The 16417-nt window shown below is 45.1% G+C and overlaps 1 protein-coding gene across 1 annotated transcript; it reads left to right on the top strand.

Annotated features, from left to right (window-relative positions):
- The first annotated feature begins 1547 nt into the window (after positions 1-1547).
- On the top strand, positions 1548-2698 carry BDNF (brain derived neurotrophic factor). Its single transcript, XM_084207314.1, has one exon. It carries the CDS (start codon positions 1563-1565, stop codon positions 2301-2303), a length of 741 nt encoding a protein of 246 aa, XP_084063440.1. The 5' UTR covers positions 1548-1562; the 3' UTR covers positions 2304-2698.
- Positions 2699-16417: the final 13719 nt, after the last annotated feature.

Genomic DNA, 16417 nt, shown 5'->3' with positions numbered 1-16417 from the left:
TTTCTAGTGCACATTTCATTTTATTTGTATACTTTATGATAAATTGCCTTTCCATGTTAAGTCATAAGAGTGCTCATTTCCCACAGTACATTTGCTGGAGATAAAGTAAGTCCTTTTACATAGCACCCTGTTGGCAAACAGAAATAGCATTTACTCCAGTGTGTGTTGCCAAGTATGAGGTACTTCCAAATGAAGTTCAAAAGCTCTGAATCATGCATTAGCTGCTTTTTCAAAAATGTGAACAATGCCATTGCTTTCTAGCAAACAGAACTGGTGAGAAGAGGGATTGGAAGGGAAAAAATAACAACTGGTGTGATAGATGTGGTAGTAGTGCTGGGGATCAGACAGAAGGCATAGCTCTCTGACACTGCAGGATTTGGGGGTGCTTCCTGTAACAAGACTTAGAGCATCTACTCTGCGCTTGAGGAGGAAACAATTTCTACCTGAGCAGCCTTGGGAAGGAGTTCATGTGAGCTCCCCACGGCTGGGAGTCCTGACAGGAGTGAGCTGTGCTGAACGCAGGCCTGGTGAGGAACTGCCTTACCAGCACTCCTCTCTGGTGCTACCCCTCCCCTCTCAGTGAGGACAGAGATGAGCATGCACATAAACTCTTAATATGTGCCACACTGGGGGCAGAATGTGAGAGAAACAGGCCAACTGCTGTGTTTCAGCATGGCAATAGGGCTGGTGATGCTGGGTTTCATGATGGCCTCTGGGCTCTAACTGGGTGTAAATAAATGCTTTGCCCACCTGAGAACAGGTGCTGTGGGGCCCTGGAGAAGCACAGAGCAGTGATTCTGCTGCTGTCACTCCAGTGTAGCTCTTCCCAGCTCTGTGTTCCAGCACGCCCTTTCCGTGCTGTTCACATGATGCAAGCATCTGTCTTGCTCAAGTTTACTGCTCCAGGCCATTTTCATGTTCTGTATTTATGTATATATACCCCTTTTACATTTAGATGAGAAATTGACCTGCTGGGACCTCAGAATTGTATGGCTTCTTCCTGTGTTTTGAAGATTGCTTTCAAAACACAAATACAGTTTATCCTGGTGCTGCTCAGTTGTTTGTTTGTTTGTTTTTGTGGGCAGAATGATGAACTATTTTCTGCCATAGAGAGATCCTCAAAATCAAGTATTTACATTTGCACTTGAAATGGAAGTCTTGCCTCTCACAGCTGTGGAGCTGTCTTTTATTGCTGAAATGTTGTATTGCTAAATAGCAGTTCTGCTTTTGCTGTTACTTGGAATAGGTGTAATTGGTCAATAAATAAGGAGTCAGTGTAGTATCTAATCTAATACTTATACTGAGTGATTTTACCATGTAAGAACCGAGTTACTGGGATCAATGTTGCCTGTGCTGCAGCCTGTGCTTTTTGTGAAACTCTAAATTAAAGAACGCTCTTTAACAAGAGTGTGCTTTATCACTGGTAATCACTGCAACTGCATGCAGAACACCTCTGTAGAAAATGCAGTCTTGTGACAACTCGGGTGAATTTTTATTGCTCCAAACCTCGTAAGTTAATTTATTTTTCTTGCTTTTTACAGTTCCACCAAGTGAGAAGAGTGATGACCATCCTTTTCTTTACTATGGTTATCTCATACTTCACTTGCATGAAAGCTGCCCCAATGAAAGAAGCCAGTCTAAGAGGACAAGGCAGCTTGGCTTACCCAGGTCTCCGGACCCACGGGACTCTGGAGAGCATCAATGGGCCCAGTGCCGGCTCCAGGGGACTGACATCGTTGGCAGACACTTTTGAGCACGTCATAGAGGAGCTTCTCGACGAGGAGCAGGACATCCAGCCCAGCGAGGGAAACAAGGATGCAGACTTGTACACATCCCGAGTGATGCTAAGCAGCCAAGTGCCTTTGGAACCCCCGCTGCTGTTCCTGCTGGAGGAGTACAAAAACTACCTGGATGCCGCCAACATGTCCATGCGCGTGCGGCGCCACTCCGACCCCGCGCGCCGCGGGGAGCTGAGCGTCTGCGACAGCACCAGCGAGTGGGTGACGGCCGCCGAGAAAAAGACTGCAGTGGACATGTCCGGGGCCACCGTCACCGTGCTGGAGAAAGTCCCCGTGCCCAAAGGCCAGCTGAAGCAATACTTCTACGAGACCAAATGCAACCCCAAGGGGTACACAAAGGAGGGCTGCAGGGGCATAGACAAGAGGCACTGGAACTCGCAGTGCCGAACTACGCAGTCTTACGTGAGAGCTCTCACCATGGATAACAAAAAGAGAGTTGGCTGGCGCTTCATAAGGATAGACACTTCTTGTGTATGTACATTGACCATTAAAAGGGGAAGATAGTGGATTCGTGTTGTATAGATTATATTGAGACAAAATTATCTATTTGTATATATACATAACAGGGTAAATTATTCGGTAAAAAATAATTTTATGGACTGCATGTATGACTGAAGTTTATACAGTACAGTGGTTACACAATCTATTTATTGAACATATCCATGACCTGAAGGGGAACAATAGTCATTTGCGCACAAGTTTAAACAAAGAAACAAAAAAAAAAACACATACAAAAAAAAAAAAAAAAAAAAAAAAGAAAATCAAGCGAACAAAAAAGTCTGCATTACATTCCTCCATAACATTGTGGTTTGTCGCCGTTGCCAAGAATTGAAAATATAAAAATTAAAAAAAAAAAAGAATAAAATTGCATGCTGCTTCAATTGTGAATTAATGATAAACTGTCCTCTTTCAGAAAAATAAATTGAACCAAAACATTCTGTTTACATTTTAGACAGTAAGTATCTTTAGTCTGTTAGTATATATGTTTACTGCTTCTAACTTCTGATAGCGTTGAAATTAAAACAATGTCAAGGTGCTGTTGTCATAGTTTTACTGTTTCTCTTTTACTTTTCAACTCCCATCAGATTGAAAAACAAAAAAATCATTACCTTATTCTGGATTAGAAAAAAATTTGGTTTTTGTATGTTGTGAAGGTGTTTGCAATAGCAGTCCGACTACTGACAAAAAATAATAAAAAGAGGCAACTGAAAAAGAATGGTGATGTTCCACTTCACATTGTTGAACTTCAGGCTTAAAGACAACACTTACTTAACTGTATGGCAACATGCTTTTTTGGTTGTTGGGGGGGGTGGTTTGTTGTTGTTGGGTTTTTTTTTTTTTTTTTTTTTGGTCTTTCTTTTTCAATTTTCAGTCTTTTGAGACATGCATTTGCTTATACCATGTTTGCTTGTGTTTGAGAAATTTTTTTCCCCTTTTCTCCCTCTGGAGGGACATTGGTTGTGATCTTTAAGTATTTCACTTACCATAGAACTGGAGCTTGTCATATAGAGAATATTCTATAGTGTTCAGAGCAATTATTTTCCTATAATAAAAGACTGTGCTTGGATCAAATGTCTTGGTGAAGCACGGCGAGAGTGTAACTAGGAAAAGGGTCTAGAAAAGAGGATGGAGGGTCTGAAATCAGGCTGGTTGTGGGACTTTATAGCTCAGCCAGTTTGGGAACAAATAACAGTACTTTGGGCTGGCTGAGGCTGTCCCAGTTGCAGTCATTCCTGAATGTGGTCCTGTGCATTCTGTTAGAGAGCAAGAGCTTGGCCGTGTGTGTGGATGCCCTTCCCCTGCAGGCCTGCAGAGCTGGTGGGCAAACTCTGTGCCTGAAGGAGCCCTAGAAACCAGCTTGGGAATAGGACAGAGGGGAGCTGCTTCCAGCAGAAAGCAATTGGCATTGTGTTCGTGTGGCTCCACCTCTGCCGGCAAACTTAGCATGGGAAAAAAATACTGGCACTAGAAAACCACTCTGGAAGCAAATGAGGAGCAAGTGCTGGAGGAGCTGGCTTGGCTTGCTCAGGTCTGAGGGGTGTGTTCACCCTGTGCTCCCCCTCTGCTGACAGAAGTACTGCTCAAAAGGCAGGTTGTGAGGCTGAGAGCTGGGCACAGCGCACTGGCCACAGTGGGCTGAGCACTGAAATAGCTCCTTAGAAAGCTCACTGGAGGCTCAGGCTATATTTGTAGTTCCTGGAGATAAAAAAATAGCTGAACAAGTAGGAGAATACTGCAAAATATAATCTGCTTCTGAATGCTGTAGAATCTGTGCCTATTAAAACTCTGACTGGGCAAAGCTTACAGAAATATGTTTGCCCCAGTAATGCTCCTTGAAGAGCATATTTAACACTGCTTTTGTGTCATCACTGGCAGAAACCCATGCTGGAAACTAACAGACACTTTCACGTCAGTGATTTCTTCTGCTTTGGGTAGAAGGGCAGCCTCTTGCTGAGGGTAACTGTCAAAGTGCCAGTGGCCATCTGCAACACCAGACAGTGAGTGAGAAGAGAGGGCTGTGTGACCCACCTGAGCTTCAAACTTCAGCCTTCCCCATTGATTGCTGATGGGCATTTCCCACACAGGAAAAAAAAAAAAACACCTTATTGGAATTCTCAAAACTTCATCTCAGATACTCTTCATGCATATTAAATTAGAGAATCAAAGACTTTTTTGTGTTGGAAGGGACCTTAAAGATCATTTTTATCACGGGCAGGTACACCTTCCACCTGAGCATTTCACTCCCCTGGGGCCACGCCTGTGTGTGTTGGAATTTGCATTGAGTAAAGCCAGTGCGACTCAGGAGCTGCTCTCAGCAGCACTCCTCACCTGCAGCAGAGAAGTGTTGCAATGCTGGCTCCTCTCAAAACAAGGGCTGGCTGCTGTGAAGGAAAGGATGATGCTGATGTGGGAATAGCAAATCACTCATCTAGACTGGAAGAGATAGCTAGGATCTGACGGGAGTCTAATTCACATACAGGAATCAAATAACTGCCAGTTCAAAGAAATTTCCTAAAAAGAAGTGCTAATGCCCAAATCATGCTAGAAATAAAGCCCCTTACTTCCCAGAGTTAACTGTGGCTATATCCTTTACTTGAAATCCTCAGCTGGCACAGTGAGGGTGGTGCAGGTGTGGAAGAATGAGAGGAGTGGGATGGTGGCTTCAGAGGGGTGAAGGACAGCCCACGGAGCTGGGGGCACTAAGGGTGGAGCCCAGAGAACTGTGCCTGGTACCTACACCAGAGTGATGTAGAGATTGTAGAGATGTGATTGAGAACATGCCAGCTCTGTGCTCAGTAACTGATCAATAATTGATATCATTGATATTATTGACATTATTGATATTGGCAATTAACCTGGAGAGCTGTGCCTGGTACACCAGAGTGATATTCCCCAGAACGTGCCAGCTCTGTGCTCAATAGCTGATCAATAATTGATATCATTGGCATTATTGATATTGGCAATTAACCTGGAGAGCTGTGCCTGGCACCTACACCAGTGATATTCCCCAGAACGTGCCAGCTCTGTGCTCAATAACTGACCAATAATTGATATCATTGATATTATTGGCATTATTGATATTGGCAATTAACCTGGAGAGCTGTGCCTGGTACCTACACCAGAGTGATATTCCCCAGAACGTGCCAGCTCTGTGCTCAATAACTGATCAATAATTGATATCATTGACATTATTGACATTATTGATATTGGCAATTAACCTGGAGAGCTGTGCCTGGTACACCAGAGTGATATTCCCCAGAACGTGCCAGCTCTGTGCTCAATAACTGATCAATAATTGATATTGACATTATTGATATTGGGAATTAACCTGGAGAACTGTGCCTGGCACCTACACCAGTGATATTCCCCAGAACGTGCCAGCTCTGTGCTCAACAACTGATCAATAATTGATATTTTTGATATTGGCAATGAACCTGCAATAGTGATTGATAACAATATTGATATTATTGATACCTGCAGCCCCAGAGCTCTGCCATGCCTCACATTACACATCCATGCTCACAGGCTGGGCAGTCTCAGTTAACACAGAGACAGAAAGGGGAGGGTTGGTTTTCCTTCACATCACTTCATTAAACTCTTAATTAAACTTCATTAACTCTTGCTGTGGTCTGTTGGTGACAGAAGTATTCCATGCATGTCAGCAGGCCTAGTGCTGTGTTAAAGGACTCTTGCAACTCTTGTAAGTTCATGTCTGTGGCCTTGTTCTCTATTATTCATCTTGTGTAACATAAATATTTATTGTATATTTATATAATTTTATGGTTTTTTGGGAAAATACTGAAATTGGCATTAAAATTTAAAAGCAACTGCGTCATATTGTAAATATAATTGAGCTATATTTAAGTGTACTGATTAACATAATATATGTTTAACTAGAGTTTTTTATGTTTTTAAATATATTTTCGAAATACATATATATATAAAATGGGGTTTTTTGGGGGACCATGTGACTTTTCTCTAATTGTAAAACAAACTTGAGTTTTACTATAAATATGTGTGTTCTTTGTTTTAAAACAATTTTTACTCTATTTTAGCAATAAAATCTCACTCGGAGGGCAGGTAGCCCCCTGTTTCATAGTTAGCATTGGGAGGGGAGGGATAGCAAGAATTTACTTCACATGAAAGCTGGGGATATTTGCAGGATGATGCATTTCCATTTAATTCCAGCACAAAAGTCCTCATGAACTAAAAGCCCACGAATGACATATATATGGTTTTACTCAAGTGTAAAATAAAGAGCATAAGGGAGTGGGAGTTCCTACCCTTAGTAGCTGAGGGGTTAGTGACACATAAACTCAATAGCTACACTCATGTACCTGATTTTTAAATTGTTAGTTTAAAATTTATATTTATATATTTTAAATTTCTATTTATATCCCCTGCACTGATTTATGACCCTACAGAGTACCAGCAGTGGGATCCCTTGGATTTAACACCTTGTTAGCATTTCTGAAATAATCTCTACTACAACTGCCAAGCCTGTACATTTAGTTATCCCATAGACCTTGAATAATCAATAAATCCTCATGATGAGTAGAAAACGCACATAACTTAAGGAGGGGGGTGGAAGGGGAGCACAAACCCAGACTCTCACCCAAAAACCTGTTGCTGCAGATTTTTCAGGAGCCCAGTACCAGCAGTGTCTCCCAAAAACTGAGGAGATGATGCTTCTGCAGATGGTCACTGATATTAAACACAGCTGTGTGCACATTGCTTTTTTATTGTCACCCTCACGTGGCTGCTGCAGCCTTTGGGATGTGGATGAGCAGAGCTGCCCCTGCCTCCTTCCTGAGGCAGCACAGAGAATTTGCTTCAGCAATTAAATAAGTGTTGATGGTATGGCATGGGTGCCCAGGGGATGGAATGCACACACTCAAAATCCAGATTTGAGCTGCACAGGAAGGTACAGGTGCTAATCATCCAGCCAGCCCCTCTACTGAGTCCTAGCTCTGGAGGGGAAAACAAAGGAATTCCCATGGCTTTTCTCACCTGGAGAAGGAAAAAAAAAATAAAAGAAAGACCCATAGCTAGACTTAAAAAGTGCTCAGTAAATAGAAAAGGTTTTTGAAGAGAAGTGAAGGCTACACTGAAGTGTAATGAGAGGGGGAGGATGTTTATTTCAGTTTGTCCCAGGTGGATCTAATACATGGCTTCCACAGGCGCCTTCCCCTAATTAGGTCCTCATTGAGGAGACAGCTTCTGGCAGGTCAATTAAAATGAAAAAGTAATTGATGCACTTCTTTTGAGTGAATACAAAGAGCACTGACATCTGACCTTATGCAGGAATTGGAATTTTACAGTCAGGGAGTGTCTGTAGGTGGTGTTTGGGAAGAGGAGGAGATTTTTTTTCCCCCCTGAACTTTTTTATACGTAGAGTTTGTTTTTTTTTAAAACAACTAGCTACTATTTTGAGTACTCAGAGACTGTGGTGTTGCTATAAACCAGAGAATTTAGGGTGGTAGCTTTATTTTGATGCCTGTGGGAGATGGACTGGAGATAGCACAAGTGATCCTGCTTTTCCGCACAAGATCTGGGTTCACCTGTGGAATCTGAAATGCTTCTGGTAAGTCTTTCAAGTCTTTTAAATCCTGTTAGGCAGTGGCAGAAAGCACCTGGAGACAAACTGCTCTTTATGTCTACTGAGCCAGTGGCACAGAGCTGCAGGATTTTGCTTTGCTGTGCAGCCTGTACAACCTGCCTGTGACCTGCTCCATCCTCCAGGCTGCAGCCCCAGAGGTGCAGCTGGATTTATCTAGGTCTGAAAGTGCAGTGTCTCTGCTGGTCGGGCTGGGCTGCTGACCCCCCAGGACTGCAGCCAGCCCAGGGCTCTGCAGGAACAGCGTGCAGGGGGAGCAGGGACAGGCAGTTCCCAGGATTGGCAGTGCCTGGGAGGAGCAGGGGCTGCCCTGCAGCCCAGAGCCCTCCCCTGCCTCGCTGCAGAGCTCATCTGAGCGACAGCTGCCAGGGAGAAGGATCTGGCAGGCAGCTCTGAGGCTTCGTGCCTAAATCCTCTGTCCTGCCTCTGCCAGCAAAGGGATGGCTTGCAAGGAAGGAGGTGTCCTGCTGGAGTGCAGAGTTTTGCACTTCCAGAAACGGCATCTCACCAGTCTACACTCTGAGAATGTTTCCCTTTGCTAGAACAATCCTCTCCTTATCCTGTCCTTTCCTGCCCTTTAGAGCCTTTAAGCTACACCAGATTTTCTCACTAAAGTTCAACCTGCAGTCCATGCGTGTAAACCAAGCTGCCTGCTCCCCCTGTGTTATGTTAATTATAACAGCCTTTAAAACTGCTCAGACTCTAAACAGGGGTGCAGGTACCTGCTGGACTAAATATTCCTTCAACTTCCAGGGTTTTAAATGCCTTCCAGGGTTTTAAATTATCTTGAGAAGGTTTCCAGTTACAGTATTTTCTGACCTTTAAAGACCATTCTGCTGGGAGACTTCATTTTTTCTCTAACCCCAACATGGTCCTTCATTGAAGTGCCACTATATTTGGACTCCAATCTTGGGAATCTGTTATTTCAAGACAATATAAAATATGTGGGACCATGTTTCTGTTACAAAAATAGTGCTGCCAGTGTCCCCATTTACTGCCATGGAACAGCCCAGTGAGGCCCTTTCTCTTCCAGATGTATGCTCTGATTGGAACAGCTGTAAAACTGAATGGAAGGACACACCCAAAAAAGCTTTGGGAAATATAAAAAGAACAAATCTATCAGCTTTGTTGAGAGCAAAGAGCAGGTGATGTACTGCTGCTTCCCTGGACATCCCCACCTTGGCCATGCAGCCATAAATTCATATCTAAAGTCCTGTTTAGCTACAAGAAACTCAAACTGGGCAGCTTTTTTTATTTTATTAGTCTCTTCGGTTTGCTTTATTCTTGGGCAAAGCAAAATGTCTGTGCTTGATGTCTCTGTGTGATGCAGGCCATCTGGTGAGCGAGAACAGCCTCAGCAACACAAATATTTATTAAAAAAAATAAAATAAAATCACTACACCACCTTGTAAATTAATACTTATTTTTTGCCTCGTGGGAGCTCCTGCTCCTGAGGGTAGAGCCAAAGGGATGTGCAGATCTCTGCTGACAGGGGACTGCCAGGGCTGGGCTGCAGTACGAGGGGACACGTGGCTCTGTCACCCAAGGTGAAATCACCTCCCAGCTTTGTTACAGATTGTGACCACTCTTCCCTGGGCTCGGAGCAAATGAGTCTTGGATGTGCTACTGTCTGCCTGTCTAATTCTGAAGGGTGCAGGGAAAGCCTCACCCAGCTGCAGCTGGACTATTCAGAGCAGCCATTCTTTTACACCTCTCTCCCTGCGAGCTGCCCCTCCCTGCTGCCAGCTGTGCTGCTGTGCATCACTCACTCCCCTGTCAGGGATATGAGTTGAGGCATGCCCATCCCACCTGGCTGCTGTGCACTCTGCTGAGCTCTGCTCAGGAGCTCTCCAGGCAGGAGAGGGAGCAGAGCAGCCCTGCCCTGCTGTGCAGTGGAAGGTGTCACACAGCTCCTTGCTGGCTCCCTGCAGGACAGCACACGGGGTGATGGCCCTGTGCTCCAGCCTGGCAGCTCAGCCCTGCAGGAGGAACGAGCCATGCCCCTGTTTTCAGGTGTCTTGCTGCAAACAAAGCTGTCTAGTGAAACAGAAATTCATCACCTGATGTGCCAAACAGCAGCTTTGTCTTCCCAGGGGAAAATAGGGCAAGGGCTTGGAATGTTGGGAAATATGAAAGTTTGACAAGGAAGTCTCACAGATATGTGTGTTTAGCAGAAAGATTTTTAAATATAGAGTCTAAAGAAGGAATAGAGATGGCATATATATGGCATGATGTAGAAGAAAAGAATTGCTGAGCCAGTCTTACTGGGTAAGCAAGGAGGCAAAGGGTATGTTAGTTAGAAGGGGATTTTAGGACTTAGAGCAAAGGATAAACCCACCCCAAACAAGAAGATGTTTTTACCAAGCAGGAAGATGGCACAGGCAAACAAGTCAGCAATGGTGCAAGTAGAAAAAACGTCTCAGAATTTTCTACTGCAAGAAAACTGAATAACAGCTTCTGGCTTAAACTGTAATGTACTGACTTTTAGTGATTGGAGAATAGTAACATGAATATGGTAACTATAGTAGTTGTGATAGGCTATAGATAATAGTCAAGGCATAGATTGGTTCTACTGTATTAAGAGGCTCAGCAAAGAAAAGTCTATAATGCATTGTAACAAAACCAAAGTGTCTCCAGGCCTGCCTGCAGCTGGAGCTGACAGCTGTAGGCACAGGCTCTGTCACCCATGACCCTGGACTGCTGTAACATCCTGGATGTAATAAACTGCATTTTGGAGAGCCCCTGGAGTCCTGCATCCCTCATTTCGGCTCTTACATTGGAAGAGGCTGATGGAAGAAAAGCATCACTTTAAGGGTGTGTTCCCTTAAGCATGAATTGCTGTTAGCTTCCCAAAAAGACAACAATCTTCATAGGGCTGTCTGCAGGAGGGCCCTGAGAGTCAGGTGTTTTATTTCAGTGAGCCTGGCAAAGCCAGGGAGCACACAGCCCTTCCTGCCTGCTGATACACTCAGCTTGCACAGTGTGGGACAGAGCAGAGGCAGGCAAACCTGAGATCCCTCTGTAAACCCCTCAGGTAGGCATCTGCAGTCAGCAGTGCTGCTCCCTCTCTAATTAATCTGAGATTCCAGGCATAGCTCCGCACGTCCCCATGGCTTGGTAATTGTTGCCTGCATGCAAAGTCAGAGGAACAATGAAGATAAAGCAGTGCAAACAACAGTTACATGAGCTAATTAGCCCTGCCTGTCACTGAAAGTAGTGGATGGGCTGCCTTGCTTCAACTTCCAAGGCAGTATGTCAACAGGAAGAGATCCTGAAAAAAGGGTTCCTGTATCCTAGGATGACTGTGGGGGATTGCAATCCACTACCCGTGCAATGTCACCTCAGAAATTCCCCTTATGAAGCACAACACTCTGTTCTGTGCTGCCCAACACAACAGATACCTATGGTTTCCAAGAATTGGTGCAATTCCTCTGATAAAGTATGGATCAGGTATTGAGCAGGGCTGTAACTGAGGTGTAATTTACAGTTTGGTGCCAATGAAATGACCACCTCTGCAGTCAGAACAGAGCTGCAAGCCCAGAGACCTCTGCAAATATTCTCTCTTGGAGCTTTTGTTTTTCTCTCTTTTAAATAGGACAATTTTTCCTTAATCACAGAGCCTAATTCTGCCTTTGAAAAGCACAGTGTCTCCTGAATTTAGTTGGAGGATTAAAGAGCACTCAATAAATCAATAGAGAATAAGTCTAGCAGAAGCCATTCTGGACAGAATCAGGAGAAACTTGGGATGAAGACTGGCAGAGGAGTAGGCTGTGAGGCAATTGCTGTAAAACTGTGCCACTTCCAACGCCATCCTGGGACTTGGCCACCCCTGGAGGTGAAGGATGGGGGTGGCACATGGGTGATGGCATTCAGAACTCCTCAGAAACCTCCCCTTGCAGAGCAAGGTGAAAAAGCCCCCACGGCCACAGGGACCCTGAGCCTGCTGTGCTGTGTGCCTGGGTGGATTCCAGCCCCAGGGAATGGGGGGGACCTGCTCTGCTCTGGAGGCTGCTCCGAGGGCAGGGGGCAGAGCCATCTCCTGCTGTCCCTGTGGCACGTGTGGCTTCTCCCTCTGCTTTGGTCCTCGTGCTCCCCAGTGGTGGGAGCCAGGTGTGAGCCTGGTAAAGTCAGGATGAGGGTTTGGTTTGGGTTCTCAGGGATGTGTTTGGTTTGGGTTCTCAGGGATGTGTTTGGTTTGGATTCACATGGATGTGTTTGATGTGGATTTTCATGGATGAGTTTGGTTTGGGTTTTCATGGATGTGTTTGGTTTGGATTTTCATGGATGAGTTTGGTTTGGAATTTCATGGGTGTGTTTGGTTTGAATTTTCAGGGATGAGTTTGGTTTGAGTTCACATGGCCATTGGGTTTTTTTGGATTTTCATGGATGTGTTTGGTTTGGGTTCACAGGGATATGTTTGGTTTGGATTCATATGGATGTGTTTGGTGTGGATTTTCATGGATGTGTTTGGTTTGGAATTTTATGGATATGTTTGGTTTGGAATTTCATGGGTGTGTTTGGTTTGAATTTTCAGGGATGAGTTTGGTTTGAGTTCACATGGACATTGGGTTTTTTTGGATTTTCATGGATGTGTTTGGTTTGGATTCACATGGATGTGTTTGGTTTGGGTTCTCAGGGATGTGTTTGGTTTGGATTCTCAGGGATGTGGTTGGTGTGGATTTTCATGGATGAGTTTGGTTTGGATTTACATGGATGTGTTTGGTTTGAATTCACATGGATGTGTTTGGCTTGGGTTCTCAGGGATGTGTTTGGTTTGGAATTTCATGGATGAGTTTGGTTTGGATTTACACGTATGAGTTTGGTTTGGATTCATATGGATGTGTTTGGTTTGGGTTCACATGGATGTGTTTGGTGTGGATTTTCATGGACGAGTTTGGTTTGGATTCACATGGATGTGTTTGGTTTGGATTTACAGGGATGTGTTTGGTTTGAATTTTCAGGGATGAGTTTGGTTTGAGTTCACATGGACATTGGGTTTTTTTGGATTTTCATTGATGTGTTTGGTTTGGGTTCACAGGCATGTGTTTGGTTTGGATTCACATGGATGTGTTTGATTTGGATTCATAGGAATGTGTTTGGTTTGGATTCACAGGGATGTGTTTGGTTTGGGTTCACATGGATGTGTTTGGTTTGGCTTCTCAGGGATGTGTTTGGTTTGGCTTCTCAGGGATGTGTTTGGTTTGAATTCACAGGGATGTGTTTGGCTTGGGTTCTCAGGGATGTGTTTGGTGTGGATTCACATGGATGAGTTTGGTTTGGATTCACATGGATGAGTTCGAGGTGCAGCCAGCAGGGACGAGGAACCTGCCGTGTCTCCCAGGTGCTGCAGACTTCCCCTGGCCTCAGGCACAGCTGGGCTCCCTGGCTCTGCTCTCCCACCAGGTTTTGCTGCTGCTGCTCTGAGTGTGGCTGGTTCTGTTTCACCAGCAGGCTGAGCTCCATGCCAGGGCTCCTGCAGCTGGCTGCCTGGCTGGGAATTGCCATTTTGCTCTGAATTAGAGGAGCTTGCTCCCCCAGCAGCTCTCACCCTCCACCAGACTGAGCACAGACTCTGCTCTGGCCCAGCTCTGTGGCCACCAGCTGGGTTTGCCTCTTTGTGTGCCATCCATGGCACCCAGAGCTTTCTGCCATTGCCCAGGAGGGGTTTTCCTGCCTCTGTCCCAATGAAAAGTCACTAAAATATTTACCTTTAGGGTCCTGCAGTGTTTTGCAATGTGTTCTTGTGGAACTCTGCTGAGCAGGGAGATTAAAAAACCAAGCACAAACAGAGAAGATCTTCTGCCAAAGCTATGATTACTGTGAGTAGTCACTAGGAAATTAGAAGAATTTGCATTCAAGTTTTATTTGAATTTATTTGTATTCAAGTCATTCAAATACAAAGTTCAAGCTGCAGAGACAGAACTCTGCCTCTTCTCCTCACATGGCAGGCACACCAATCTCTCTTCTTGGCCAGCTTGGTCTGCCAGGCAGCAAACACAGAGCTATTCCTTACAGCTATTCTGGGAATAAAAAGTGTACCTGAATGAAGAATTTGGGCAAACCACATCATTTGGGTTGGGAAGTTAGGGTTTGAATAAACACAGATTTGATTAGGAAAAGTTTTTCTTTCAACTATTTCCACCATGCTTCTGCCCTACAGTTTTCTGTCTTTTGAGATGAGCAATATATGATGCTGCCAAAAGCTTTTTAGGTTTGAGAGACACACTTAGGAAGGCTGCAGCACATCACAGGATGCAAAACTCTTATTCTTTAATAAATTACACATTGCAAAATATCTGTCCATTGATGCTAAAATATCTACAATGTAAATATTTGGTGATATAAATGTAACTTTTCGTTAAATAACTGAACAAAGCCTGTGTGGCAGGCTGTGTGAGTCACTAATGCAGATAAAGCTGTATTGATTACCAATGCAAAGGTCCACACTGTAGGCTGATTTTATTTATCAGAATACATGTACCACTCCAAAACTGGGAATACTCCTACCCACAAAGTATTTAAAGGATGTTCAAAATAAAATCCCCCTCTGCAAGTATAAAACCCTGTCAAAGACTTCAGACTTCTCAAGTACATTGCAGACTTGAAATGTTAGAAAATATGGGCTCCAGACCATATTTTTTTTTTGGCCTGGCAAGCAAATGTGACATCTTTGAAGTCCTGGATGCAGCCCAGCCAGGGGCCAGGGCTGTGTGTGTCCCTTCCCACAGACACTCCAGCCCAAGGCTGTGGGACCGGGTGGGTTCACACAGGGATCCAAATGTCTGACCCTCAGCAGCAGCTGGCTGGGGACTGGGGAAAAATGTGAGGAGTTGGGAGTGATCCCTTGTTCAGGCTGCCCTGGAGCAGAGGCTGGGCAGAGCCAAAGAATGAAGCAGGGATTTATTCCCAGGATCTCCTCCATGGACCCACCTTGGGCAGCACCAGAGCCCAGCCAGGGCTGCACCCAAGATGAACCAAAATGGCCCCAAAATGCACGAGCGCTCCCGGGCTCTCTCCCTGGGATCAGTTCTGCTCCATTTGCACCTTGCAGTTCATTGTCCCATCCCAGCTTTAGCCCAGGCAGTCCCACCCTGCTTGTTTTTCTCTCTGCAGCCCACGGGGTTTGTGCTCTGGGGCTGACATTGGCATCATTTGTCCTTGGTGCCCAGCTGGAGCAGGAATTGTTTTGTCTCCCTGCTCTGTGCACAGAGCTCACCATCCCCTCGTGTGAAGCCCAGACCCACACACTAAAGCAGCACAGAATGTGAAACAGAGAAAAGCTGAACCCTGAGACATCAGTATGACCTGTTCAAAAATCCCCATGGATAATTAACTGCTGATCACACCATCACTGGTCTCATTCTCTCCGTTCTCCTTCCCTCTGTTTGTTTCTCAGACTCCTCACTTGGAGTCTGGGGTGGGTTCAGGTTTGCTGCACAGCCAGGCCCACCACAGAAACCAGCCCCAGAGACAGACCAGGGCAGGGCAGAGTGTGGTGGTGTTCACAGGGGTCCCAGGACAAGGGAAGAGATGAGAATCTTGACTCCATGCTTCAGAAGGCTGATTTATTATTTTATGATATATATTATATTAAAAGAAAATGATATATTAAAACTACACTAAAGAACAGAAGAAGGATTTCATCAGAAGGCTAGCAAGGAATAGAAAAGAATGAATAACAAAAGCTCCTGACTCTCAGAGAGTCTGAGCCAGCTGGACTGAGATTGGCCATTAATTAGAACCAACCAACAAGGACCAATCAAAGATACACCTGTTGCATTCCACAGCAGCAGATAATCATTGTTTTTCTTTTCCTCTGAGGCTTCTCAGCTTCTCGGGTGAAAAATCCTGGCAAAGGGATTTTTCAGAAAATATCCTGGCGACAGCAGAGATGCTCCCCCTGCAGCAGAACCCTCTGGAGAGCCCATCTGCATGGAGGAAGCAGCTTGCAGCACACTGGAGGGAGGCAGGGGGCTGGGTGGGTGTGTGCCTCAGGAAGTAAGGCTGATTAACAGCTTCCCACAAATTAAAAAAATGGGACAAAGACATTTCTGGCAGAGAGGACGGGATTTGCCCCAGGAAGGAGCAGCAGGGGGAGGGGACAGAAAATCTCCTTGCCCTGGGAATCCTTGGGAAGACAAGGCTAAGATGTTGACGGGCACTAGGCAGAACAACTGGAAAGAGAAGGCAGAGAAACTGGGGAAGGTGGTGTTAGCTGAGTGAGTGTGTTTGCAAGGAGGAGAGAAAGAAATGTGAACAGTGCAGCCAGCCGGGGGGGAAAAACTCCCCTGGGAATGTTGTATGGGCTGGCAGAGCGGGGATGCTGCTGAGCACAGAGGGTGAGCTAGAGGCTCCGGGGGCCAACCAAGGGGGCTTGTAGCCCCACGTTTCTCTTCCCAGAGAAAAGCAAGGCACAGTTCTTCCCAAGAATATTTCTGGGATTCACATTCTCTGAACCTCAGAAAAAAAAAAAATTCTTATCATTTGCTGTGCCTGTGTT

This window comes from Fringilla coelebs, assembly GCF_963513975.1.
Source record: "Fringilla coelebs genome assembly, chromosome: 6".
Classification (NCBI taxonomy): domain Eukaryota; kingdom Metazoa; phylum Chordata; class Aves; order Passeriformes; family Fringillidae; genus Fringilla; species Fringilla coelebs.
This window is presented reverse-complemented; position numbering and strand designations above follow the sequence as displayed.